The sequence below is a fragment of the Orbilia oligospora genome (genome assembly GCF_000225545.1).
Source record: "Orbilia oligospora ATCC 24927 unplaced genomic scaffold scaffold00173, whole genome shotgun sequence".
Lineage (NCBI taxonomy): Eukaryota > Fungi > Ascomycota > Orbiliomycetes > Orbiliales > Orbiliaceae > Orbilia > Orbilia oligospora.
The window spans coordinates 772503-796824 of record NW_011645730.1 but is presented as its reverse complement, the minus strand read 5'-3'; the positions used below and the strand labels follow the sequence as shown (position 1 = coordinate 796824).

Below are 24322 nucleotides of genomic sequence, written 5' to 3'. Positions count from 1 at the left end.
ATGGCTTCCATGCCTCTCGAGAGTGAGTTGGAATCATCCACTGCCCCAGCACCCCGCCTAACTTCCGAGTCACCGCGTTCCGGACTCATCCTACAACTCTTCGCACCTGAATTTCTGTTTCTCTATATTTATCTCTTTACTCTGCCGTCTCAAGGTATTCCTAGTCAAGCCAAAAATACTAAACATCAAATGTCTCGTGCAGATATCGCTGAGGTCGTTCTCACCCCAACCGGCGACGTGCCAGACTCGGTTGGAACTCGGACCATCCCTATCACTCGAAAGGAACCTCTTGTTATTGTCGGTCGGTCGAGCAGAAATAAAACTAAGAACCTCCAACCTGGTCACGATAATGCCTATTTCGATTCCCCGGTTATGAGCCGTTTGCATTCGTGGATCAAGTGTGATGAAGGTGGAAAGGTGTGCTGTGCCCTCGAGCCTCGTTTAGCTCGCTTCCCCCACAACTCTGGCACTGCGTATCATCACTATTTATTGATACAACCTAAAATAAGCATATATCCTACTGATACTGCCCTTTCTCACTGGCCATCGATCCTGGTTCTTTCCTCCCACAGTTTGCTAACGTACAAACTATTTCAGGTTCTTATTTCCGATGCCGGTTCTATGCACGGCACATACCTCGACAATCAACTACTCGAACCGAAGCTATTTGTCCCTCTAGAAACCGGCTCCCAGGTTAGGTTCGGAAACTCTGTGACTCGGGGTTCTGGTATGATGTTCCTTTCGGATACTTTTCTCCGTATATCCACTAAAACGTTCGTAGACGTATTTCCCCCGAAGGCTTTCGACGTGAAAGTCGTTCAGAATAGCAGGATGGCAGAAATCCAACACGGGTACGGCATCACTAGCGATGAACTAATCCTTCCAGATAGTCCTTACTACTCAAGCGAGGAAGAAGAAGAGGAAGAAGACGAAGTCATGATCACTCGAATCAACCCAATTAACACAGTAGACTTAACCTCTGGCTCAGACCACGGTAGTGATTGGGAAGAAGATACGGCTCAAAACAGGGTACCTGGTCACTGGGACGAGTCGGAATGGTCCGAGAAACCCAAAGCCAGAGGCTGCCAGTGGCCCGGTACTAATTGGGCGGATGAGCCACCATTGCAGCCGATCACTGTAGTTCGAGAAACCCTACGTGAACATGTTTGCATTGACTTGGACCCGCCTCCTATCGTTCGGGAGACACATGTCGTGGATTTGACCGCCGAGACACCTATCCCACAGCAAAGCAAACTTCCAGGAGCCCGGATCTCTATCCCTGACCTCCTTGCTCAAGAACGTCAAGAGCAGTCCAGGCGATCCTCTCAAACCCCTATCTGCAATCACTCTTATTCGAGCGAAGATGATGCTATGAGTTCGGTTGATGGGGAATCTGATACTCAATCGGTTGAGGACTATGAAGATTCCATGGACGAAGACAGCACTTCAGATCCAGAAGTTACACCCGAGTCTGCCCCGACGTCTCCATTCTCACCAGAGTCAATCAAAACCTCTACAAATCTTCCTGCGTTGTCGTCTGTTCAATCACCCATGCCAACTCTCGTGAACGAAATTGTTCCGCCTGAAGTTCAAAAGGCATGGAATAGTACCTGGACCGCCGCTCCATACCTCTCGCCTTTTGTCTACGCAGGCGGTACCCCGTCTGCCTCAGACAGTAAGCCTCTCGATGTGACTAGTTCGCTCACTATGTCTCGGGACTCTATCACTAATTTAGCCAATCGCACTAAATTAGCAATGGAGCAAGTTCGCAAAGCAGAAGCAATGAGGGACCGCGCCCAGGAGTTCCTTCGATCGAGAATTGAAATGCAGTCATCTCATTCGCTCCAAACGCCGAAGGAACCAGAAACCAATACCTCCACACAAAATGTCCCCGCGGACGAAGAGACTGCCAAACCAAATCCCGCCATCCCGTTCTGGGTACGAAACTTCGGCCAAGGGGCCAAAGTTGAGAATTGTGGGGAGCCAGATGCTGAGAAACGCCTGGCTGAGGAAAATTTGACATTTAAGCGTGGAACTGACGTCCCGGAATGTATTTCAACTCATTCCAAGTCTCGTTCACCATCCCCTGTACTCAAAATGGCGGGGAACTTCCAAGTATCTGATGATGAGAACGAAGAAGATGAGGAGGGAGGGAATGAGCAGCGGCAGCAGCAGGGGAAGCGATCCTTCTACTCCGACAACGATAGCATTTCGTCTGGAGGCGACGAAGAGGGTTACTCGTCACCTAACAATAGCATTGGCAATAGATACGAATCAGAGAGTGTTTCGGATGATGATGAGGAGGAGGAGGAGGAGGATCTACGTAACATTATATCACATATATTAGGCGATGAATATGAGGAGGACGAAGAAGATGAGGAGGAGGAGGAGGAGGAGGAGGAGGAGGAAGAGGTGGATTTAGATGAGATGATCATGGAATTCTGTGGCGATGAGGGCCATGATACTGAATCCGACTCGTCAGACGACGATATCGCTGAGAACCCTACAAAGGATATCGAAATGACGACAGTCCAAAATGCTGTCAAGAGCGCTATGTCAATGGAGAACTTCTTCTCACCGAAGGATGAAGAGGAAGTTCGCTCCTCTCAAGAGGACGAAATTGTTAAGCGTTGGAACGCTGAAGTAGATGATCTCCTCAGCACGCAGCCCGACCTCGAAATTGAAGAACCAAAAGATGCTGCGGATACTACCATGGTGGATCCAGATACTGATATCCTTCCGGCTAGCAAAAAACGCAAGCGCCTTGAGAGCGAAGAGGACGAGGAGTGCCCGCATTACACTGTTGCTTCGGAGCTCGAGGCCCTGGAGATATCTACACCCCGAAAGATCGCCCCACTTCCTCAGCGTTTCTTGACCCGTGGTGGTCAGGATGCTGGTTCTGCTGAAACTCAGAGTCCACGCGAAGAAGCAGAGCGCAAAGAACTTCTTGCGCTTGCTAGCGAGCTAAAGAATGAGCTCGAGGCGGCAGAACCGGAAGCTAAACGTCCTCGCGTTCAGAATGCCGGAGCTACTTGGGGATCTACTATCGCTACTGCAATGGCTGGTGCCCTTATTGGTGGCGTCGGTGTTTTCGCAGCTTTAGTTGCTACTGCTGGTGATATCTGAGCACAAATTAAAGCTTATGAGGATGGCATCGACATTGAATCATCCTTAAATTTGTTCTCAATCAAACAGCTCAGGGTTTCTTTTTTATGATTAATTTAAGGTCCTGGGTTTTCTTTTTGTTTTCTCTCTCTTTTTATTATCCTTTCCACAATGCTTTAATTTTCTTGTCTCTCTATTTAGGTTTTACGTTTCCTTATTCTCAAAAAAATTCATGTATACCGGCGCAAGATCGGTTTGGTTTTCCTTTACGTTCATTTCTTATCTTTTCGAATACCGTACAAGACCTGGCCTTTGCCTGGCGCACTATCAAGGCAATGTTTATTCTACAGGTCTTCTTGGAGCCGGTCTGATCTGGATATCGATGGTATGGGGGACAGGATTTGGGTAGCGGTGCAGATTGGATCTATTTTCTTTAAATTTCTAAATACGGATTGAGGCAGGAAGGATCGGTGCAAGGGCAGCAATGGAAAATATCTTTCTTCCCCTTTTTATATTTCTTTTATGGTCGTTATTCCAACTTTATCATATATAAGATTGCGCAAAACCAAGTCGCTTAGGTTTGAAATGGGGTTCACCTAGGCTTCCCTAAATTCTAGAATATTAATACGTAATCCTTGAAATCTTAATGTTTATGTAACTACCTAGGTAGTCAGGGAGAAAATAGTATTTGGTGCTTCCAAGGCTCCAGAGGCCCGTATACCTGACACATACCTAGGTAGATATCACGTAGTCAAGTTTAGACGGGTCCGCTGAGCTGAGAGCCATCAAAACGAAAGGCTTGTATATCACGCTAAATGCGACTACATCTTTCTAATTTGTTTTGGCTGATTACGGATATATTCATCTATTTATAAAGCCACATGCTCCATCATTGGAAGGGCATCGTATGCACATGTATGAGGAGAAAGGAGGACACCGACTCAAGAGAGAGAGAAAACGAAATAAGGAAGAGATATTGTAGGGGGGGTATATAGGTAGGTAGTCGGTAGCGTGTGTGTCTTTGTCAGAAGGGTCCGTGTCGGTTCTTTAGTAGTAGTAATGGTAGTGTGTAATAGTAAGATACAAGGTCGGAATGGCGGATTTCAAAAGAAGAACATTGAGAGACTCCCGTAAAAAGCGACAAAAGGAAAAAAAAAGTAAGAGGTATGACATAACAATGGAATAAGAAAGAGGGCACAAAAGAATTCATTAAAAGTTTGGCTCTGTCCTAAAGATTCGGTTTTGCTTTTATATGAATTAATTCGTTTATGCTCTCGACATGACACCCCAGGCTCTGATCTTGTTATCGGTGTAACCTGTAAATTTGATTTGCGTTAGTTGGGCTAAGTTTCTTTACTAAAATAAGGATTTTTGCTTTTGGAGAGTTTACGTACCAGCAAACAAAGTCTGACCATCGGCGCTCCATGCGAGCGAGACACACTCTGGGTCTCTGCTCTTCTTCTTCTCTGGGTTAAGGCTGTTGGATGGGAACTCTGGCTTGAGCTCGTCAACTCTGCTCTTCTTCTCCAAGTCGAAGATGACGATCGAGGAGGAGGTAGCAGCGCAGAGCCAGTAGCGGTTGGGGGAGAAGACGAGAGCGTGGATCTCGTCGCCAGCGCTGAGGGAGTAGAGGTGCTTGGATTCGTTCAAGTCCCAAAGCATGGTAGTACCATCCTTACCGCCGGAAGCGCAGAGGGAACCGTCGGGGGAGATAGTGACGGTGTTAATATAGCCGGAGTGACCGATGTGGTCGGTTTGGATGCGGCAAGTTTGAAGACCCCAGACCTGATTTCCAGCAGAAATTCGTCAGCAAGCCGGCCTCCACGTGGAAAACATGTTGCAATTTGGCAATAAAATGCGGATTTCAATAAACTCAGGCATTGAATGGTGATTTTTTGTCTCATAGGCCTAGATGGGGCCTCTGAAGTAGCAAATACATTTGAAAATGCAAAGCATCATCGGATCGAGTATCTTGAAAGACACTCGTGGAAATCCTGCAAAATTGCAGCTAATAGCACTGCAAAACGAACGTTCGAACTCACCTTGACAAGCTTATCCCAACCTGAGGAGACAATCACCGGATTCTGGGGGTTTGGTGAGAACCTAACACACGAAACCCAGTCGGTGTGTCCCTTCTCAGTGATTGTGTACTTGCAGTCACCAAGGGTGTTCCACAACTTTATCGATCGATCACGAGAACCGGAAACAATCTGTCTGTTGTCGGCGGAGAAGCTGACGGAGAGAATGTCGTTGGTGTGGCCAACGAAAGTGCGGGTGGTATTGCCGGTGGAGAGCTCCCAGAGACGGAGAGTCTTGTCCCAGGAGGAGGAGAGAGCATAGGCACCATCAGAGGAGATAACACAGTCGGAGACGATGTGAGAATGGCCGTGGAGAGATCGCTTGGGGGTACCATACGACTCGTCGTTGCGAGACAAGTTCCAGACGATGAGAGACTTGTCACGAGAACCAGAGAGGAGCATGTTGGGGCTGCCGTAATTTCACCAATTGTCAGTTCGACATTCTTCTCTTTGAAATTGGGAATAATGTCCCTCTACTCTAAGCAGAGCATCCTAGAAGATAGATCATGGAGCGTTTTTGACATACTTCTCCATCGAGGTAGCCAGACAGGTAACCCATCCGCTGTGACCTGCAAATCCAATTCCATCAGCCAAACTACCCTATTTTCAACAATTCCAACTTCGAGCGGTGATATTTACCCTCCAAGGTTCCCCTCAAGATCATTTGTTCGGCCATGTTGGGCTATTGGTTGTCGGGATTATGTGACAAAGGTATAATTCTGTTGTTTTCGCAAAGAAAAGATCTCCAAGTCAGCCTCAAGTTGTCCCTGCAATTCGTCTCGTCGTCTTTGAGCGAAAAGGATGTCGACTAGAAAATAGTCCGGGCTTTTTAGCAGCGGTCTAGGGGGTATCGTACCGTAGTCGGAGGAGGGGTTGGGGTTTGCCCGTAATGATGATGCTGGTGATGATAGAGATGTCTACGGCAGACCCTTGTAGGTTGTCTTCAAGAAATTTTTGTGAGAGCCAGAGCGGGTGTGTTGTTTTAGGGCAGACAACCCTCTCCCCACAACGCAGTAAGCGGGCGTTTGTTACCCATAGACGCTACAGACGCGCGCCTGTGTTACCCAACGCAGAAAATGCAACAGCATCAACAACTCGAACATCTGGAAACAGTTTCATGCGCGAATTTTGGCCTCATGAATACTTTCGAAGGGACACATATGCTACTGCAAGTTCTCCCAAAATTTATTCATCCGTAGAGTTTGATTTAGTTTAGTATTTATGATTTATGTGTCTTGACGATATTGCCGTAATACGACAGCGCTTAAACTCAATAAATCGAAAGAACATTTGCAAGATGGGCCAGAGCACGAGCCCTAGCGCTAGCACCCCCCGGGATGATATTTCACAAAAACCAGAGTCAGATGCAATTCCATTTGACAAATTCATGCCATGGCATCTTTTTTGGCGATATGCAATCCTTCGTAGTATTAAGCCTGTCGACTACGAATATCTCGAAGACCCTGGCTTCGACACCGATCTCTCAAAATACAATAACTACTGCTATACTGCTATCGGGGAGAGATTACCTTGGGCAGATGAAAAGAAAGAAATATTACAGAATATACGTTCTGAGTGGAAAAAGATGTTTCAGTACTTCGAGCAGGCGGGGGGGCACAGACTGGAAATTCCTGAAAACACCCCCAGACTATTGAAAATGGCATACAAATATGGCTGTTTAGAACGTAGAGCATGGAATGAATGTCACAATCTTAAGTGGCAGTCAGCTCCCACGATTTAGGTCTTGGTTTATGACTGTAATTGTACGAGAACCTAAGTTTACTACAGAGCATAGGAAATAATAGAAAATCCATATCAAAACTAATGGTGTTGCCTTTTGTGACGTCTGGGAACGAGACCAACTAATGCAGTCTCGTAACCAAACTGTGAAGGTTGCAGACGACCAGCACTGCTCGTAAATTTGCCCGCCCTTAATTAATCGAATAGACAATATATGAGAGTCCTTATACTAGCGCTATAGCAATCTCAGACTCGTATTGCAAAAACATAGAACTCAAAGCAAGATATAAACAATAAATTTTGTGCCAACAGGTATGTGTATTGGATATTTATATAAGGATGCGTGTACAGCAAAAATTGTTTCTGGACGATGAGCCCGAGCCCTGATCGGACTGGCGGGGAGCATACTAGTATCAGACACCCAAACTTGGGCCGGCAGTTGAACTTATATATATACACGGATGTATACATATTTACTTTTACCTTATTCTTCCAGCAGCTACATCACATTGCAAGCACATCTTTTACATTTTAGCTTTTCTTTCCACAGGATAAACTTGATAGACTCCACAGCGATTGTATAAATCTAGACCAAAAGATAAGGCAATTAATTCCAGATATCTAAATAAGAATACACAAATATTACGAAAGATTACTCGTACTTGACGGAAGACTGATCAACAGGATGCCGAAATTTAAGATAACGCTCGATATTCCTACAAAAGAACCAGCGGAAGGAGCAGCTTCGCCCTCGCCAACCCCTAAATTATCAGGTCGAATCATCACTTCCTCCCCGTTGGGAACGAGAGCTACTACTACCCCGCGGTCATCACAAACCAAATCAGAAATGACCAACGAACTGAGAAAATTATGCAAGCCGAACGATTACTCAGTTGAATCCTTACTCAATCGGAAGGGCGAGGGTCAGGCCCCTTTCAGTCAAGCTACAATGACAAATTGGCGTAAAAAAACGATGGAGCGATTTGACCAGATAGAAGAAATAAACGAGAATCTCAGACGGGCTTGTCTCCAGGAGAAGGCTGATAAGAATTCTGGACCATCTCCAAGAAACAAAGGAAGGCTTCCATCGATCCCAGAGGAAGAAACACTTGATCATCATAGTTCTCCTGTAGGCACAGCCTCATCGGTTATAAGCTACAAGAAGAATTTGTCTGTAGTTAGCGCAAACCCCTCTAATCGAGGGTCTGGATGCGAAAACCCTTCAAGTGACATGAAGACCGAGAATCCGCGTTCAGGTAGTTTAAGAAGTAACGGTAGAAGCAGAATACCAACGACCTATGATTTTCATGGAAATGTCCAACAACATCAGCCGGTTAGCTCAACAATCGGAAGAAAATTCCCAGCGACTTACGATCAGCATGGCAATGTACAGCATATCCTTTCACATGGCTCTCAAGCTGGAAGTAGAATCCCACTCACACATGACCAATCTTCTTCCTCTCGCGCTGGGAGTTCTCGACACACCAGTTCACAGAGTTCTCAGTATACGCCTTCTCAAGGCTCCAGTTCTCACTATCCCCGGTCAGAAAGTACTTCCCACTGTGGTCAGTCAGAAAGTTCCCGCTACTCTTCAGATCCAGATCCTTCGCGCAGTTCCCGGTACACTTCCCTAAGTGGTTCAGAGTATACTCCAAGTGGTTCAGAGTATACTCCTTCGGAAAGTTCTCGTGGAGACTCTCTATCAAGTTCTCGATATACTACCGCAGAGAGTTCTCGACATAACAGTAAGCCTCCAGAAAGCTCTTATTATACACCTTCAGAAGGCTCTCGTTCATCTCGTAGACCCCCTTCTTCAAGCTCCCGATATACTAGTTTGGAAGTTTCTCAACAGACCATCACACCTTCGGATAGTGCTTCTAATTATGGGCGCTCTGAAATTTCTCGCGCATCCCATAGAGCCTCTTCCTCGAGTGCTCAATACACGACTACGGAAAGTTCCCGACGTAGCAGCCGACCACCTTCAAGTTCTTGTTACACGCCTCCAGAAAGTTCTCGTGCATCTCGCAAAACACCACCTTCAAGTTCCTCGGGTTCAAGAGCTACATACGGCAGCTCCACTCCGGCTCCTCCTGGCTCTGTGACTGGTTCCCACAAGAACGCCAGAAGATATGGAGATAAACCTTTTGGAACTGCGGAGAGCCGCCGTTTCGAGGACCCTTATGGAACCGACGCAACCCAGCCATCTTCATCGAGTAGATCACATCACAGCAGCAGTAGTAGACGGCATTAGACTAATAGACAATAAGCATTGATAACATGCACCGGGGCCCAGGAAGGAATTCGAACCATCTCAGCCGCCAGGACACTGTGAGGGTATTACTAACCGAGCCCAAAGTAACCGTCATACAGTTATGAAAATGAGTATAGACTTGAACTGACCTTAATACTAGTAGCTATCTTTACTCATATATCAACTGTAAAACTAACCCGGGTATAGACAGTATCAAGATTGCACTTTTAATCTCGAGATCTCTCGCTCTCAAAATAGCTAGTAGGCTAAAGTATTAGAAGAAAAAAAGCCAAATAAAACACATAGTTCAATCGAAATCCGGAATTTAAAATAATTTGCATAAGAAGAGATAAAAAGATTTAAGAGGAAGAAGCTAGCTAGGGAATCAAGTACTGGGCGGCTGCTTAGGGTCTATTTCAAATCTAGTGTATATGAGCTCTCGATCAGATAAACCTTATTAAATCACTTACAGGGGATAATGAATAGAATCCTGCCAAAAAGAGGTGGTATCATGCCTGAAGCAGGCTTATGAGGCCTTGGACAGCAAATTGTAATCAAAATATTGGCCAGCAAGCTACTTACATATGAGACTGGAACCAATCCAACACAAAATATGCAACAAAGACTGCATTGGATCTAGTTCCGAATGAAGGTGAAGGTGAGTATAGACAGTCTCAAGTTAGCCAATTGCCTGATATCTTAGAGCTATAGGGTGTTGAAGATAATACAGACTAGACTTGAAATAGCCATTAAGATCTTCTTATTTATATCTCCGCTTCATCAGGAACTAGATTAATCATAAAATAGAACTCCAGGAATCCATGTATGGTTTAGAGAGCCAGTTTAAAACCCAGTTAGTTGAGAAGGCCGACTGAACGGGTGAGCTGAGCTTCCGAGGGTGATACAAGGCCGAAACCCACGTCCTGAACAAGAAAAATACGGTGTAGGACGGGCTATTCTATATACAGATGACATCCTGCACCTTTGCCTGTTCTTTTGTGAGATGGACGCAGAATCCCGAAGAGTAATTCTAAAGATCTAGCAAAAGGGTAGCAAAGTAGACGGGCGTTATGTTTCAATATATATATACGAGGAGTTGGTTGAGTTGGTCAGGCTCCCTCCCTCTTCTTTTACAACCCAAATAGCCCATTCACAGCTTAATCCATGCAAGCAACCCATCACTTCAATCGAAAGCTCCCTCCCTCCATACCATCTTCCCCTCCCTTCTCAGACCCTAAATCATCCCTCCATACCATCATGTCCGAAAGTTATTCTCTAAAAACGAAGCTTCTTGAAAGCGATCAGGGCACTCTCTTTGAGGCTTGCCCGTCGAACATGAACAGTCCTGGGTTAGCCGCTCGCCTTGAGGATAAAGTCTCTCAGCGAATCCGAAAGTGGAAAGGGCGGCATCAAGATCGCTCTCCCGAGCTCGCAATCCAGGTCAATTTGTCAAATACTCGCCCAGAAAGAACCGATGACGGCAGGAATATCCAACGTCCATGGACTCGTGAAATCAAGCGACTCTTGAAGCGATTGCCAACTAGCTACTACGAGTTGTTCATGATTCATCGAGCCCAAGGCTATCACGGTATGCCGTACCCCGAAAATAGCCATCGAAGGTATTGGCGAGCCTATGAAATCGGACGACTCGAACGATTGTGGGAGGACTCTTCACCCGATCATCCGAGTCCCGCCGAAGCAGCTTCAGGCCAGATCAATACCCATTTGCAACGAATCGCAGAATACTTCGATACAGAAGTTGACGAGCACGGAAACTTCAAAGCCTTGTCATCTGATCAGACTTCATCCTACAAGGATTGGTAGGAGATCGGACTCTCTCAATTTGAATCGATCGATGAGGTTTCGAAGATTGCCCAGAAAGGCTTCCCACGTGAGTATTAATTCCAACCTATTATATCTAAATCTAAATAATAATTGGATTTTAGCCTCAAACTGAACGGCGGGAGCGAATTAAAGATCCTGGAAGACTAGAGTCTGAGCTTTCACCCACCCCAACATGGGATGGTGTTTCCAGAAGCAGTTTTTCTTTTGTTTCTTCTTTTTTCGTTTTCGACTCTTCGGCACAAATTAGTTTCATCTTCTTTTTTCCCAGTTTCTTTTTTCCCCTTTATTTGTTTTCCATCTCTCAAGTTCTTTTTCTTATCCTTTATTTCGTTGGCATATTTTTTCGTCCATTTTCATGTATTTCCCCTCTCATTCCTGTTGAGCTATCATTGGAGTATGGCGGAACGGGCTGGACTCGGGGAGTGTGATAGCTATTGACAGGAACCTTTTCAAATCAATTACTTCTCTTTCGGTTGATTTTTCCCTTTAATCGTGCGGCGGATGCATGGGCTCTGTATTAGTTAGTTCTGTACATTATCGCTTTTCAGAAGAGTTATACTGTCCTGTCACGACTATTTGTGGGGGTGGCTACAAATGTTCTATGATGATATATATCACTACATCCAATTGGCCAATTCATCCTCTTCTTCTCCCACCTTTACCTGTCCCATTCACACTCAACCCCTTAATATTTCTCTCAGTCATCATCCTAGTTTCCTAGGTCCCTCGACGCGTCACTTGTCTCATCTGCTTAATAAAAATCGCTTCTAAGGTACCCTCAAATATCTCATCTGAAATCGTAATGAAAACTCTGACGTCTATGGCATTTAGGTTTTACTTGTTGCTAGCTTCGGAGCTTCAAAGTTCTTTCAAGCTAGAACCGTTCTATTCCACCTATTCTAGCCCAGCATGGACCAGTTACCCTCCTCCAAGGAGATGTATGCTCCTCAAGAGCTTAACTTCAGGCCAAACGTCAAGCACGGCACCGGAATCTGCACGGCTGCCGCCCCTCAGCCAATACCCATCACAGGAAAGAGCTCCCGTCGCCAAAGCAAGCGAAAGACACCAATGGGAAAGCCTTTCATCCAACAAGTCAAACCTGCTCTCCATCGCCAGCCTCTTGAAAGCGGTGGGCCGTCGCCGGTCCGCCATGTTTCAGGCACAGGCTACATTACGCCCCAGAGAACTCCTAACAAGAAGCGATCTACTAGATGGCCGGGAATGTTCAGAACTGGCACGCCAGGTCGAACATCTGATAAGTCCATCCCTCCATGGAATGCTGCTTTCGAGAATCCGAAAAAGCCGATTGTTCCTGGTGAAGTCACTGATCCAGCCAATCTTCTGATTGATATTCTTGCTGAAGACTACAAAAATATGATTTGTAATCCCAAGTGGGGAACTCCAAAGCCCTGGCGCCAGGCTTTAGAGCGTATGTTCGACGGGATTGCTTTAGATTCCACCCAGAGAGAATACATCCAGTACTTTTCTCTTGGCTACAAGGAGGGTATCTGGCCAAGCACTGCCCCGGGCCATCTCATGGAGCAAGCATTTCTATTCGGGGTGATGGAAAGGCAATGGGATTTGGAGGTCGAAAACAGTCTCTACCGCTTCTATCATGGAATCTCCGAAGATGGAGTTCTGAGGGGTGTCCCTCATTACTGCTATGGAGGCCTTGATTAACCACTTTTTGCTATGACGCCCACCTTTCGACATTTTACAGCTTGCGGTATTCGACGACTCATGGAGCTTTCTCTTTTCTTTCCATTTTTCTTATCTCTTTTGATTTATTTCCTAACATCCTGACGTTTTGGGTATTGGAATTCGGGAATCCTTTATCCTTCATCTCGTTCATTTCTTCTGAATAGAAATGAAGTCGGAAAAATCTGCCCCGGGGTTTCTTTCCTCTCGATCTTGTCACCATAGCTTGATGTTTGAGATATTTCCTTCTATTCCTCTATTGGCCTTGCTTGTCTCCTAAGCCTGTCTTCATCATGCATTTAACCACCAAAGCTACATACTAATTGAAATAAATTATCCCCTAATCCTTCATTTCCTTTGCGAACTTGGCTGCCCATGGATTCGTCGGTGTCATGGGGCTTCCTGATAATATAACCAATCTGTACTTTGTGTTTAATGTCAATCTTGTACCACAGCTCACCAAGAACCCTGACGACCAGAATTTGTTTCACAGAGCGCACCTACGTTACAGTCTTTCCACCCAGTCCTTTCAATATTTTTTTTTATTATTAATTCTCCCACTTTCATCGCACATCGACCTCCTTCTCCTACTATCATCATCGTCATCATTATTATCATCATCATCAACCACTATCCCTAACATCCCATCAATCACCAAATTCACTAACTATCGGGGTAATTTCACCTCAATCCATCACAATACATTACTAGTACTTACCACCATCACCATGACGCACAAAACTCATTGCAAACACGAGACCCCACGAGGTCTCCGCTGCGAACTATGTGATCACTTCACCTGTTCTCTTCGCACCCCTCCACAAGGACTAGACTTTCCAGAACTTCTCTTACCCCCTTACCTTCCACCAAGAGACATCCAACCGCCGAATTACTTCAAATCAATGCTATCGGAAAGAAAAGTTCCGATGGAGACTCTTCACAACATGGGCGTCTTATGTCGTGACTACAGTGTTAGAATTGAGGCTGCAAACCGACTGGCTGAAGAGGAGGCTGTTGTTACTGGCCAGATTGGGCTTACACCCAGACGACGACAACAAAGAAATTCGTTAAGCCGATTCAAGATTCTATCGCCTTTGGCGAAATTAAGAATCGTTTCGCCTGATGATAGTCCTAATGGAGGACCAAGCTCACCCAGTCGTAAGGTCAAATATGAGACAAAATTGGTGTCTGAGGTATTCCAGCAAAAGCAATCAGTCGAAAGTCTGGACAGAGATTGGGAATCTTCTGATAGCGATCGGGAGAACGATAATCCAGAAGACTACGAAGAACTGGAACAAAACCACAATCAACAAAAGGCGAAGTATCCACACATGCAAGCCGAGAAAGCACGTCAGCAGAGCGCCCACCTCCGAAGGATATGGGAAGAGAGCCAACGCGAGAAGCAGCGAGCAGTGGAAGAAAGGGAAAGAAAACGACAAGAGGATGAGGCGAGAAGAATTGAGCTGGAGTCGGCCGCTCAAGAACATGAGCGAAAACGAAAGTCTCTGGCGAGAAGACGTGCAGAGAAAGCTAAATTAGTTGAAGCAGCTTATGGGACACAGAGTAAATTGTTTGGGTCACGTCGCGTCTCTCTGGCGAGACGAGTACCCAACCGGCGGATGTCTCGAGGTCTGTTTCGATCTAGACTATCAATATCAATGAACCAGGCTACTCCTCAAATCAGCCAGCGAACAGGAGTGTCTAGTGTTACGCCGCAGTTGCGTGGGACGCCAATTTTCCGAGGCCCGAATCGACGTATCTCTATCAGGCCTCAAACAGTCCAGAAGCGAGCTCAAGCCCAAGCAGAAGGAATTGCAGCAGCCAGAGCACGTAAATTGGCTGATGCGACAGCCCTAGTACAACAACGAAAGGCTGAGAGAATAGCTGCAGATTTACGAAGAAAGGAAGAATCAGAACGACGAGTACAAGAAGCCCGAAAAAAGGTAGAAGCAGAAAAGCGACGAAGTGTAGAAGCTAGACAAAGACAACATGAAGCCTTCTTAGCGCTCCACCGGCGCAATAAAGCCAACCAAGTCCAAACGCAATCCCTTACATCCAAGGTTACACAAAAATATCTCGCACCAGGAAACACTCCACGGAAACTCTATGATTGGCAAACGAGAAGGAACCTTAAGAAAGAGGGCGCAAACAACTTGTTTATGTTAACAACAATCGGTCATTCCAGAAACTTCTCGCTTCTTCCAAGACGCATGCAAGTCAATGACGACTTTGGATGCTTGGAGAACGATATCTACCTCCCTAGAGTTCCAGATATCACAACGGATGATCTTCGGATTTGGAAAATGAACAGCGCCGATATCGATATTACCCAAGGAAGTTTCCATGATCTAGAAGCACATCTCACCATTGCTCCTCGCGTTGGGACGACGATTACACCACCCTGGGCAGATAGAGCTAGACGCATGGCTTCAAAGTTGCCGGAACATCTATACTACGGTTGGAGGATTTGCCACAATTATGGTTATTTTGGATGGAAGGTTCCTAAAAGGACTACGCGGTACTTTTTACAGGCTAGACGATTTGGAGAACTAGATCGAGAGTGGGACGAGGCAATCGCACAGAGTGAAGTCAAAACGCAGGCGACTTTGGAGAAGATAGGGAAGCAAGAGAGTATTCCCATGATTAGAATTGCTAGTGGGTATTAATGAAAAACACATCTAGTCACGCTATTTACTATAAGGATAGATCCTGACCGATATGATCATGATTGGCATTCTCACGCATATTGATCGACTAACCTTTCTCGATAAAGAACCCACGTTGACATATGAACTATTCTAATTTGAACTTGTATCTATATTTACTATCAATACCGAATCTCTTCTTACAATTACTTATCTATAAACCATGTTAAATTCACTATTTATCTATGCTTCCCCATTGATTGCATTCACATATGCCCAAGTACTTAAGTAGTTAACTATAACTGTCATCAAGCAAAACTTCGAAATGGTGGACAACGCGAAAAATGCAACAAGTGCATGTCGTTCGTCCGTATTCGGCCTGTGTCGACATTTGATTCGTCGAAACATTCCCATTCGATGTCCAAAACCGGCGATCCTGCATGTTAATTCCTGGAAGACCCCGGTACGTCAACACGTACACGTCTGCGTGGTATTCGAATTCTCGGACTCTGAACACCATAGCTAGAGTACTAAAATTAAAAATCTAGATATGGAAGCGTTGTGTATACATATTAAGATGGATGGATATGATAGTCTCAAGGGATCAATTGATCAAGAAATGATATGACTGAAGGTCATCTAAATTTAGAGTCGATATTCACCTCGGAAGCTAGCTAGGATAACTAACCGGGGCCTAGAATAGGCCTAATATATAGAAGGATTCTCGCTGTTGGTAAAGATGTACTTGTCCCTTAATTATAAACTTTCCTAAGGATGCCGTTACGATAGTCGATCTAGCATTAAAGTCGGTCCATATATTCGAAGACTTTTTCGTTAACAATATCTTTAGTTAACCATATAAAAAGTTTCCTTAACTCCATACAGATTGAACAGAGTCATAGTGATATAAAAAATATATCAAATATGCTACTGACTCTTTTCTTTCTTAGCCCGCTGCTAACGCATGCCCAGTTGACTGACGGGTGTGAAAACGACGAAGCATCAGCCTCGCTCACAACCTCAACGGTAACATCTTTCATAACCTTCGGTGGTACCGTTACATCCTTTTATGACTGCTTCGGTCAACTACCATTTTGCAATGCCGTTAACTTCGGAGCCGGTGTTGGTTCTTTAACCAGCTCAGAGACTCCAGAGCCGACGGTTATACCCGCAGTGGGTCAGCCGGTTACCTTATCCGTAACTGGATCTGATGGAATACCATTAGCCGCTGAACTATCAAGTAATGGTCAGCTTCTACTCGTTGATGCGAGTACTGCTACTAACGCAACTGTTCTCTTTGCTGATGAAGACGGTTTCTTACGAGTTTATAATTCACCGTCCCAAGTTCTATTCCTTGGAAGTTGGACCAGTACTGGCAGATTCAAGCGACGACAATCCACCGATGCGGTTTCGCAGATTCAATCCATCGATGAATCTAACCTGACATCGAGTGACAAGGCCGGAAACTTCTCTTTCGGGGCCGGAGGGGCTATAGAATTGAATGTTGATGGCGTCGATAATAACTTCTATAAGTCGGGTACGACGGGACAGACACAGCTGTATACCGCGGATGAAGGTGTAGACCCGGGTTCCGAGTTCGACGGTGTCAGTGTCGTTCCTGTCGTTCAGGAAGATCTCCCTCCAATTTCATTCAGTAGTAGTTCAACTTCAACTTCGACGACGGCAACAACTTCACAAGGTTCTTCTTCCGGCACGGGGGCAAGTATCACTTCGAATCAACAGTCGATAACTACATCTTCCACAGACACTACCTCGATCGATACCACCAGCGAAACTGAGACTCAAGATACCACAGCCACCAGCTCAGATGCCGAGAATTCAAGTTCCACATCCGCCGAGGACTCCAGCACTACTATTTCAAGCTCTCCCACCGGCTTCACGGGCTCATGTCCAACCGATAACGCAAACCCCACCGTCTTCGCCACCATCACCGGTAACGGCTACGAAGCAGTCACAGATATAATCTCAGCGGGTGGTGCATTCTACACCTGTTGGTGTTCTTCCTTCCTAAACCTCTTCGCAGCCAGTAGAACCGTCTTAGTCACATCATCCATCCTCGACTTCTCCACCTCAACAAGCCAGACCATCATTATCGAAGAATCAATCTCAACAATCCTATCACAGACCGGGGTAGTCCAAGCCACAACGACTTCATACAAACCCTGGCCAACCCGTTCACGCCATAGGATCCCACGAGCGGAGACGATCTCCACACCAGATGCTCTAACCCGCTTCCCCGCTTCAAATATCACCGTCGGTTGCAATCTAATGGTCTCATACCCGGTCCAATCCACCGTCGAAGAAACCACCACAACCACGGCTTCAGGACTAACAATCGTCCTTGACTCAACCACAACTACAAACCCCACAGAAACAACAGAGTACTACATGTCAACCGAAGTCAGCGTCATTGTCGCCACACCTTCGAGTTTCAGTGCAAGCTTGGGCTGGCGTCGTGCCAGTGGAAGTCTTACATACCTAGAAGGCGGCACCATCAGCAACGGTGCCTTCGAACTCGGAACTGCAAACGCACCAGCAGGATCACTCACACTCGACGATACAGGTCGTCTGGTCTACCCGATACTAGACACCAACACCGGAACAAACGTAAACTGGTACGCTGCAGCACCAGTAGTCAGCGACTCTACCCAACCTACAGCCGGGCCCCTCATGTTCGCCGAAGAGGCCACGGTTACAAGTAACGGTTGGCAGTATATTGGTTTTTTTCCGGATCGCAATACTATATTCATAGACTCTTCGCAGAGTGCCGGCGGGTATCATAATTTTGGATTGTGCACGTATATGGGCTCTTCGGTGGAAAAGTTAATTATTATGATTGGTGATACTAAACCTAATGATGCTACTTATTGTGATTTTAGAAGTTATTTGAATTTTCAGTAGTTGTTGCAGTTGTATGTTGTGTCCGACTGATCCTTAGTTGTAGCTTCTAACCACTGATTACATTCTATTGATTAAAATCTATCCTATCAGTTTATTTATTTCTTCTTCTTTCTCCCCCTATGGCACCTATGGCTACAATTAGGTTATATCTAGTAGCCTCGTAATGGTTTCTTGCAAAATTCAAATCGGAGGCACTGGAGAATATCTAATTAGTGGAGTGCTTCATACTTCATACTTCTTCACATATCTATACGCACAGGCCTAGCACGTCAATTAAATACTATGTGAACACTACTAACTAATACTTAAATCTATTGCCGACTAAGTACTAGTACTTACGAGTCAATTCACGTTCTTACACGTTTACAAATAGAAATCAAAGGGAAATTATTATAATATAAAGATTCCATTTCATTCATCCACCGCTAGTCACATAGGTATACTAGTAAAATAGTTCTAATAATAGAATACATCTCCGACTTCTCCTTCACATGTGACGGGCAGTAAAGTACAATATCCATCTGAAAACCCCTTCTCTCTAATAAAAGGGGTTGATAGAAACCTCATATTATCCATCCAGACAGAGTAAATCGTAGTACAGGCACTGTTACTACAGGAAGAGGGGGAAGGGGGGAAGGGGGGAAGGGAAAACAAAAGAACACACATATAGGCGGCTTGAAAACGAATCGTCTAATAGGAGCGCCGGAGAACAATGCAAGTAGTCGTCGACAGAGAAAGTGAAAAGAAGAGGGAAGGCAGTACAAGGGGTCGTATTGTGCCATGATATTAGGTTTTTTGTAATAAGGGCTCTTGCGATGAAGGTTGTAAAGTAAAAACGTCAACTCCACGAATACAAAACGCCATCTTGTAATAGAATCGAATCTGTGCGAAAAGAGCAAAAAAAAAACTCCTCTGGGAGTTGGGAGAGAAACAGGACTAATAGTTTACAACTGTGGAAGTGTAGCGACGGCGGTACGCCATTGCATCCAAACCAGGTTATATGTCCAATAAAAACAAGTCGAAGATGTTTGAAAACAGCGAGATGCATAATCCCACTTCGAGTCGTAAGATCGCTGAGCATTTAAAAACAAGAAGAAAAGGCAGAAAGAAAAAATCGTCGAGGTCGTTGAGTTCGTCATTTATACCAAACACATCGTAATAGGCAATCAGGGTATTTAGTATTCCATCTCACCGTTCCAATCGTTCGATGCACTTGCAGCCGCAGTATCAGCTGCCGAGCCAGAGCCACCAACGTATCCTGTTCTCTTCTTGAACTTCTTGTGTTTCTTTTCGTGGCCTCTCCCACCATCGCCGGAGTCCTTCCCGTAGAGGTGTTGCCGTATCTGATCAGCTTGCTCGGACCCCCCTTGTCCTGGTGGTCCATCATGGGAGTATTGACAGTCATCCTTCTTTAAACAGTTTCCAGCTTGCCAGAAAGCACAAACACGTTTCCCACCGTGCCCAGAGTCGCCTTTGTGTTTCTTATATGGCGGTTGATCCTGGTAAGCGTGCTTCTTCTTCTTGCCAAACTTAGACCAGCTACCCTTTCCTTCTTTGGGTCCGTTGTTCCCATTATTGTTGTTATTATGGCTATTATCCTGGTAAGCCTTTTCCGTTTGAGTTTGTTCGGGGGGTTGGTAGCCATCGCTGTCATCGTTCATCTTGACGTCATTGGTCTGCTGAATCGCCATGTTGCGGAAATTCGGGAGCGTGTCAGCGACAGTTTGTCCGAATTGTGGGGTTGGAGTAGTCTGGGGCTGTTGGGGAGCTTGAGCTGCCATTGCCTGGTACATTGCCATCATTTCTAGCGGATTCTGGCCAGGGAGAAGCGGCGGTGGGAATGGCATATTAAACGGAAAGGCGGGAGCCTGGCCAGCTTGTTGAGGGAGCATAAAAGGGAATGGAATATTTCCAAAAGGGTTTGCCTGGGCCTGTTGTTGCTGCTGCTGCGGTTGCGGTGGTTGCGGCTGCGGTTGTATTTGTTGCTGCGGTTGCTGCTGCTGCTGCTGCTGCTGCTGCTGAACTAACTGTTGGAGAGCTTTGGCAATATCGATCTGCGGTTGGGCTGGAGCCTGAGGCTGTGGAGTTTGGCTCTGAAGGCCGAGGAAAGCAAGAAGTGGGTTGCTTTGCAGTGGGTTGTTCTGTACCGGGGTAGGTGTCGAGGCTGGCTGGGGAGCCTGGACAGCGGGGGCGGGGGCGGGAGCTGGGGCGGGAGCAGGTGCAGGTGCAGTTGTAGGTGCCAACTTTTGTAGCTCGGCCAGGATGGATGCCAATTGATTGGCCTTGGGGGGCTCCTGTGGGGCAGATACCGGCTGAACAGGGGCAGAGGCTGACTGCCCACCTCCGAGATTTGCAAAAATGCTCGTAAGGTCTATCGGAGCAGTAGGAGGAGGAGCGGTTGGAGGAGCAGGCTGTGGCATGAACTCTCGAGCCATGCTCTTCCGCTGATTTGGGTCAGCGAAGAGGTAGTTACCATCACGCCTCCAGTTGGGTGGCGGTAAAAGCAGGGGAGCATCCCAGGCTTCGCTTGACTGTTCCACCTCTGTGGCACTAGCAAGCTCTGAGGGGTTGGGCGGGGCCGGATGGGACATGGAGTAGTGAACAGCGAGGACGTTTCTCTCGCGTTCCTGTTGGGCCTTCGCCTCCTGGCTTTCAGCACGCTGATCGCCCATTCTCTTGAAGCAAAGGCCCCGGATATACTGCGGGGCCAAATGATCAATGAGAATGGGCGCCAGACTATCCCAATCCATTTCGAAATCATCGTCAAAATCAACGTAGCCTTGACTTTTTGTCTTGCTCATAAAGTCCTTCAGGGCTTGAGCTTCTTCCTTCAAATTGGCGCGGACCTTGGCTTTAACCAAGCCGGCGTCCATAGCTCCTTCAACTTCCATCGGGTCATTACCATCCTCTCCTTCGGGGAGCTCCGTTTTGAAAACCCTGATTTCATTCAATTCTTCGTCCGGCTTCCACCGGACTGTCTTCTTCTTCTTAGCTGGGGGTGGAGGCTTCTCAGCAACTGTCGTACTCTTGGCGGCGGCATTAGCAGCTTCTCGCTCCTTGAGTAGATCAAAGATTGATGTGAAGCCACCAGGCTGGGGGGCAGCTCTATAAAAAAATTAATGTTAGTTGTTTGAGATACCAACAGACTGTAACGAAGCAAGTACTTACGGGATAGGCTTGGGCTTGACTGCCTTCTGAATATCAGCGAAGAAACCACCAGTTGATGACTTAGGCTTAGCAGCTCCTCCGGCAATGGAAGGCTTTGATCCATCAGGAGCAATCGGGAGCTGAATCTTGGACTTATCGGAGGGTGGATTCGGGGCGACCCTTTTGCTGGGGTGGTCCTTCTCCAAGAGCTCCGTCTTTCGCTTCCCTGTCTTATTGTCCTCGTTTGCTAAGCTTGCAATCTTTGCAGCATCCTTAAGGATAGCTTCACTATCTGCTGATTTCGATGCCGCAGTTGGCTTTGCCGCAGCAACCCCACCATCAGTCTTAACATTTTCGGTTGAGGGTTTGGTAGACGCAGGTTTTGATGCTTCAGCTTTGGCCTTAGCCTCTGCCTTTTTAGCTTCAGCCTCTTGCTTAGCAGTGAGTTTGGCAGCTCTTGATAGGATATGTGCACAGGCCTGTTTCACTTTCTCGTCTCTTGTACCTTTTGAAAAGACAGAAAACACAGATCTAAGCTTGAACCTTTCTAGATGATCCTCGTCGAGAGCTAGTTTTTGATAAACCTGTAGGCCGTGAAGTACAATGGCACTCATTTTATCCGCCTTCCAAGCATCAACTATCCATTTTCGGATTCTGGTGATGAAGAGACTAGTGTTGGTCATCAAACGGAACAGGTCATCAAATCCATGATCAAATACTGTCTTCAACCACGCGACGATTTTCTCGTTGCTATCAGAATCATCTTCGGCAATGGCCTTCAATTCATCTCGACAGATTATGAGAACTTTGGAGGCAGGAACATCATCGTCTTCAAGAGCGTCTAACATACGGCTCTTCATTTGTGCAATTGGATCTTTTGGTACCACCTTAACTGCCTTCGCCTTGGACTTGGCCTTGGCCTTCTTGTTGTTATTAGTTTCTAAAGCCATTGCTGGGTCTGGAGAGTCGGTTGAGTTTGGTGATTTGGCGTTCATAGGAGCAACGGGTTCATAAGACAGGGTAACAGAACCAGTGGGATCATACACGACTTCTTCGTCCACTATTTTGTTTATCAGAATGGTTGATTCTCAAGAGAAAAGTGAAAGGGGATCTTGATGAAAGGGAAAGCAAAGGGAGAATAGATGCAAAGGTGTAGGTTGATGGTGGTTAGGTTATTGTGTCTGGGAATAGCAATTGAGATGAATAGGTTTAGGGAGGTGATCAAGAAGAAGAGGAAGAGGAAGAGGAAGAAGAGATGAGTGTGAGGGGAAAGGGATTAAGAGCAACACCAGGATTTCTGAATGAATAGAAAAGGGTTCAAAGCAACACCAGAGTCTGTGAATGAACAGAAAGGAAAGAACGCGACTTACTATTGACGTCAAAGAGTATCAACCTCTCCATATCCATCATCATATGTGTTGACCCATTCACTAACTTCGGTGACGACGCTACAGCTACAGCACTCTGCTGCTGCTTCTTCTTCCTCGTTACCTTCGGCTTAACATCGCTATCACCGGCTCCATCGACAGCCAACGGCTTTGGGGTCATTGTTTCAACAATGTCATCCGAAGGTCCAACAGATATCATCTGCTGCTTGACACTTGGGTTTTGTACTGGTTGCTGATTTATGGGCATTTGACGAACAGGTCCGGAAACCGAAGCATGAGATTGAGGGGTACCTCCCGTCGAGGATGGGAACTGGCCTTGGACACCAAGATACTGGTCCAGAGCATACAAACCATTGGCACCGGCCCTCCAGTCAGCAGCGTCCTGCGAATACATGCCGTTATTCTGCTTACTCGGTGCGCCGACACCGACACCGACACCGACACTAGAGTTCAATACGGCCTGCTGCTGCTGCTGCTGATGATGATGATGTTGCTGCTGTTGTTGCTGTTGCTGCTGTTGATGTTGCTGCTGCTGCTGCTGTTGCTGTCGAGTAAAAAGAGGAGAAATGGCCCTTTGGCCAACCGGGTCACCACCATTACTATTGGATTGCATCACACGATACCGAAAGGCATCACCTCCCAGCATTGGATCAGGCGAATTCGAATTCAGCTGCCCTTGGAAGGGATTAGAGGGATGAGGAGGGCCTCCCCCTCCAGCAGCAGCCATCATAGAAGGGTCGTCAAATTGGGAGAAACTAAATTGGAGATCTGCGGGATTATAAGCAGGGTTCACCGTCCCCTGCAAGTCCTGTAATAATTGGTGGTCTGGAGAATGAGATTGAAGCTGTGTTTGGTATGGATGAGAGGAAGTGGTGGTTAGGAGAGAAGAGTCTTCAATGTCCTCGAAGTTTGGGAATTGGAATTGGATTTCTGGCGTGCTATATGCTGGATTTACGCTTGCAGGTCGTCCCGTCAACATCTGCTGATCAGGACTGGCAACATAAAGAGACGGGCTATACGACAGCTGCTTGGGGCCATTCGCTTGTAGATGCGTAGCAGGTATTGTCTGATACTGCATCTGGTGGGAATGGCCTTGCACGACTTGTGGAGGCATACTTTGCATCGTTGTAGATGCTGGCGGTACTGCCGGAGACCGCTGCGAAGAGCGAGTCGTCCGTCTCATCTGTTGTTGTTGCATCAGTTGTTGTTGTGCTGTGGTGGCTAATGATTGTTGTTGTTGTTGTGTTGCGGAATAATGGTTTGGAGTGAACATGGCAGGCTGCATGTTTGTCTGTTTGACAATTTCCTATTCTGTGGATTTTCCAACACGCGAAACGGTTTAGCTTCACAGATACGCATACGGCGAAGAAGCAAAAAGCAATTCCCTCAAGCCGGTTTCTTCCAAGCGGGTCAAGAATATTGCCTGTTCCTCAAGTCGCTTCAGAAAAAAGATGATTGAAACTGGCAGAGCTTGGTTCTCGGGTTCTTTGGGGCACGATCGGG

General features: G+C 46.3%; 8 protein-coding genes across 8 annotated transcripts; 6 read left to right on the top strand and 2 right to left on the bottom strand.

The window, feature by feature from the left end:
- Positions 1-3126, top strand: AOL_s00173g233 (uncharacterized protein; the record flags this gene model as incomplete). Its single annotated transcript, XM_011127975.1, has 4 exons — positions 1-417; positions 598-727; positions 782-1675; positions 1754-3126. 4 exons carry the CDS (start codon positions 1-3, stop codon positions 3124-3126), a joined length of 2814 nt encoding a protein of 937 aa, XP_011126277.1.
- A 1245-nt stretch (positions 3127-4371) lies between these two features.
- On the bottom strand, positions 4372-5859 carry AOL_s00173g232 (uncharacterized protein; the record flags this gene model as incomplete). The annotated part of the gene is made up of 5 exons (XM_011127974.1): positions 4372-4421; positions 4500-4890; positions 5148-5592; positions 5710-5752; positions 5823-5859. 5 exons carry the CDS (start codon positions 5857-5859, stop codon positions 4372-4374), a joined length of 966 nt encoding a protein of 321 aa, XP_011126276.1.
- Positions 5860-6480: 621 nt separating this feature from the next.
- On the top strand, positions 6481-6924 carry AOL_s00173g231 (uncharacterized protein; the record flags this gene model as incomplete). Its single annotated transcript, XM_011127973.1, has 1 exon — positions 6481-6924. One exon carries the CDS (start codon positions 6481-6483, stop codon positions 6922-6924), a length of 444 nt encoding a protein of 147 aa, XP_011126275.1.
- Positions 6925-7608: 684 nt separating this feature from the next.
- Positions 7609-9174, top strand: AOL_s00173g230 (uncharacterized protein; the record flags this gene model as incomplete). Its single annotated transcript, XM_011127972.1, has 1 exon — positions 7609-9174. The coding sequence occupies one exon, from the start codon at positions 7609-7611 to the stop codon at positions 9172-9174; it is 1566 nt and encodes a 521-aa protein (XP_011126274.1).
- A 1257-nt stretch (positions 9175-10431) lies between these two features.
- AOL_s00173g229 (uncharacterized protein) lies at positions 10432-10998 on the top strand (the record flags this gene model as incomplete). The annotated part of the gene is made up of 1 exon (XM_011127971.1): positions 10432-10998. One exon carries the CDS (start codon positions 10432-10434, stop codon positions 10996-10998), a length of 567 nt encoding a protein of 188 aa, XP_011126273.1.
- A 930-nt stretch (positions 10999-11928) lies between these two features.
- Positions 11929-12699, top strand: AOL_s00173g228 (uncharacterized protein; the record flags this gene model as incomplete). Its single annotated transcript, XM_011127970.1, has 1 exon — positions 11929-12699. The coding sequence occupies one exon, from the start codon at positions 11929-11931 to the stop codon at positions 12697-12699; it is 771 nt and encodes a 256-aa protein (XP_011126272.1).
- A 746-nt stretch (positions 12700-13445) lies between these two features.
- Positions 13446-18284, top strand: AOL_s00173g227 (uncharacterized protein; the record flags this gene model as incomplete). The annotated part of the gene is made up of 2 exons (XM_011127969.1): positions 13446-15376; positions 16313-18284. 2 exons carry the CDS (start codon positions 13446-13448, stop codon positions 18282-18284), a joined length of 3903 nt encoding a protein of 1300 aa, XP_011126271.1.
- Positions 18285-19459: 1175 nt separating this feature from the next.
- On the bottom strand, positions 19460-24104 carry AOL_s00173g226 (uncharacterized protein; the record flags this gene model as incomplete). Its single annotated transcript, XM_011127968.1, has 3 exons — positions 19460-21389; positions 21453-22491; positions 22802-24104. 3 exons carry the CDS (start codon positions 24102-24104, stop codon positions 19460-19462), a joined length of 4272 nt encoding a protein of 1423 aa, XP_011126270.1.
- Between the last annotated feature and the right edge of the window lie 218 nt (positions 24105-24322).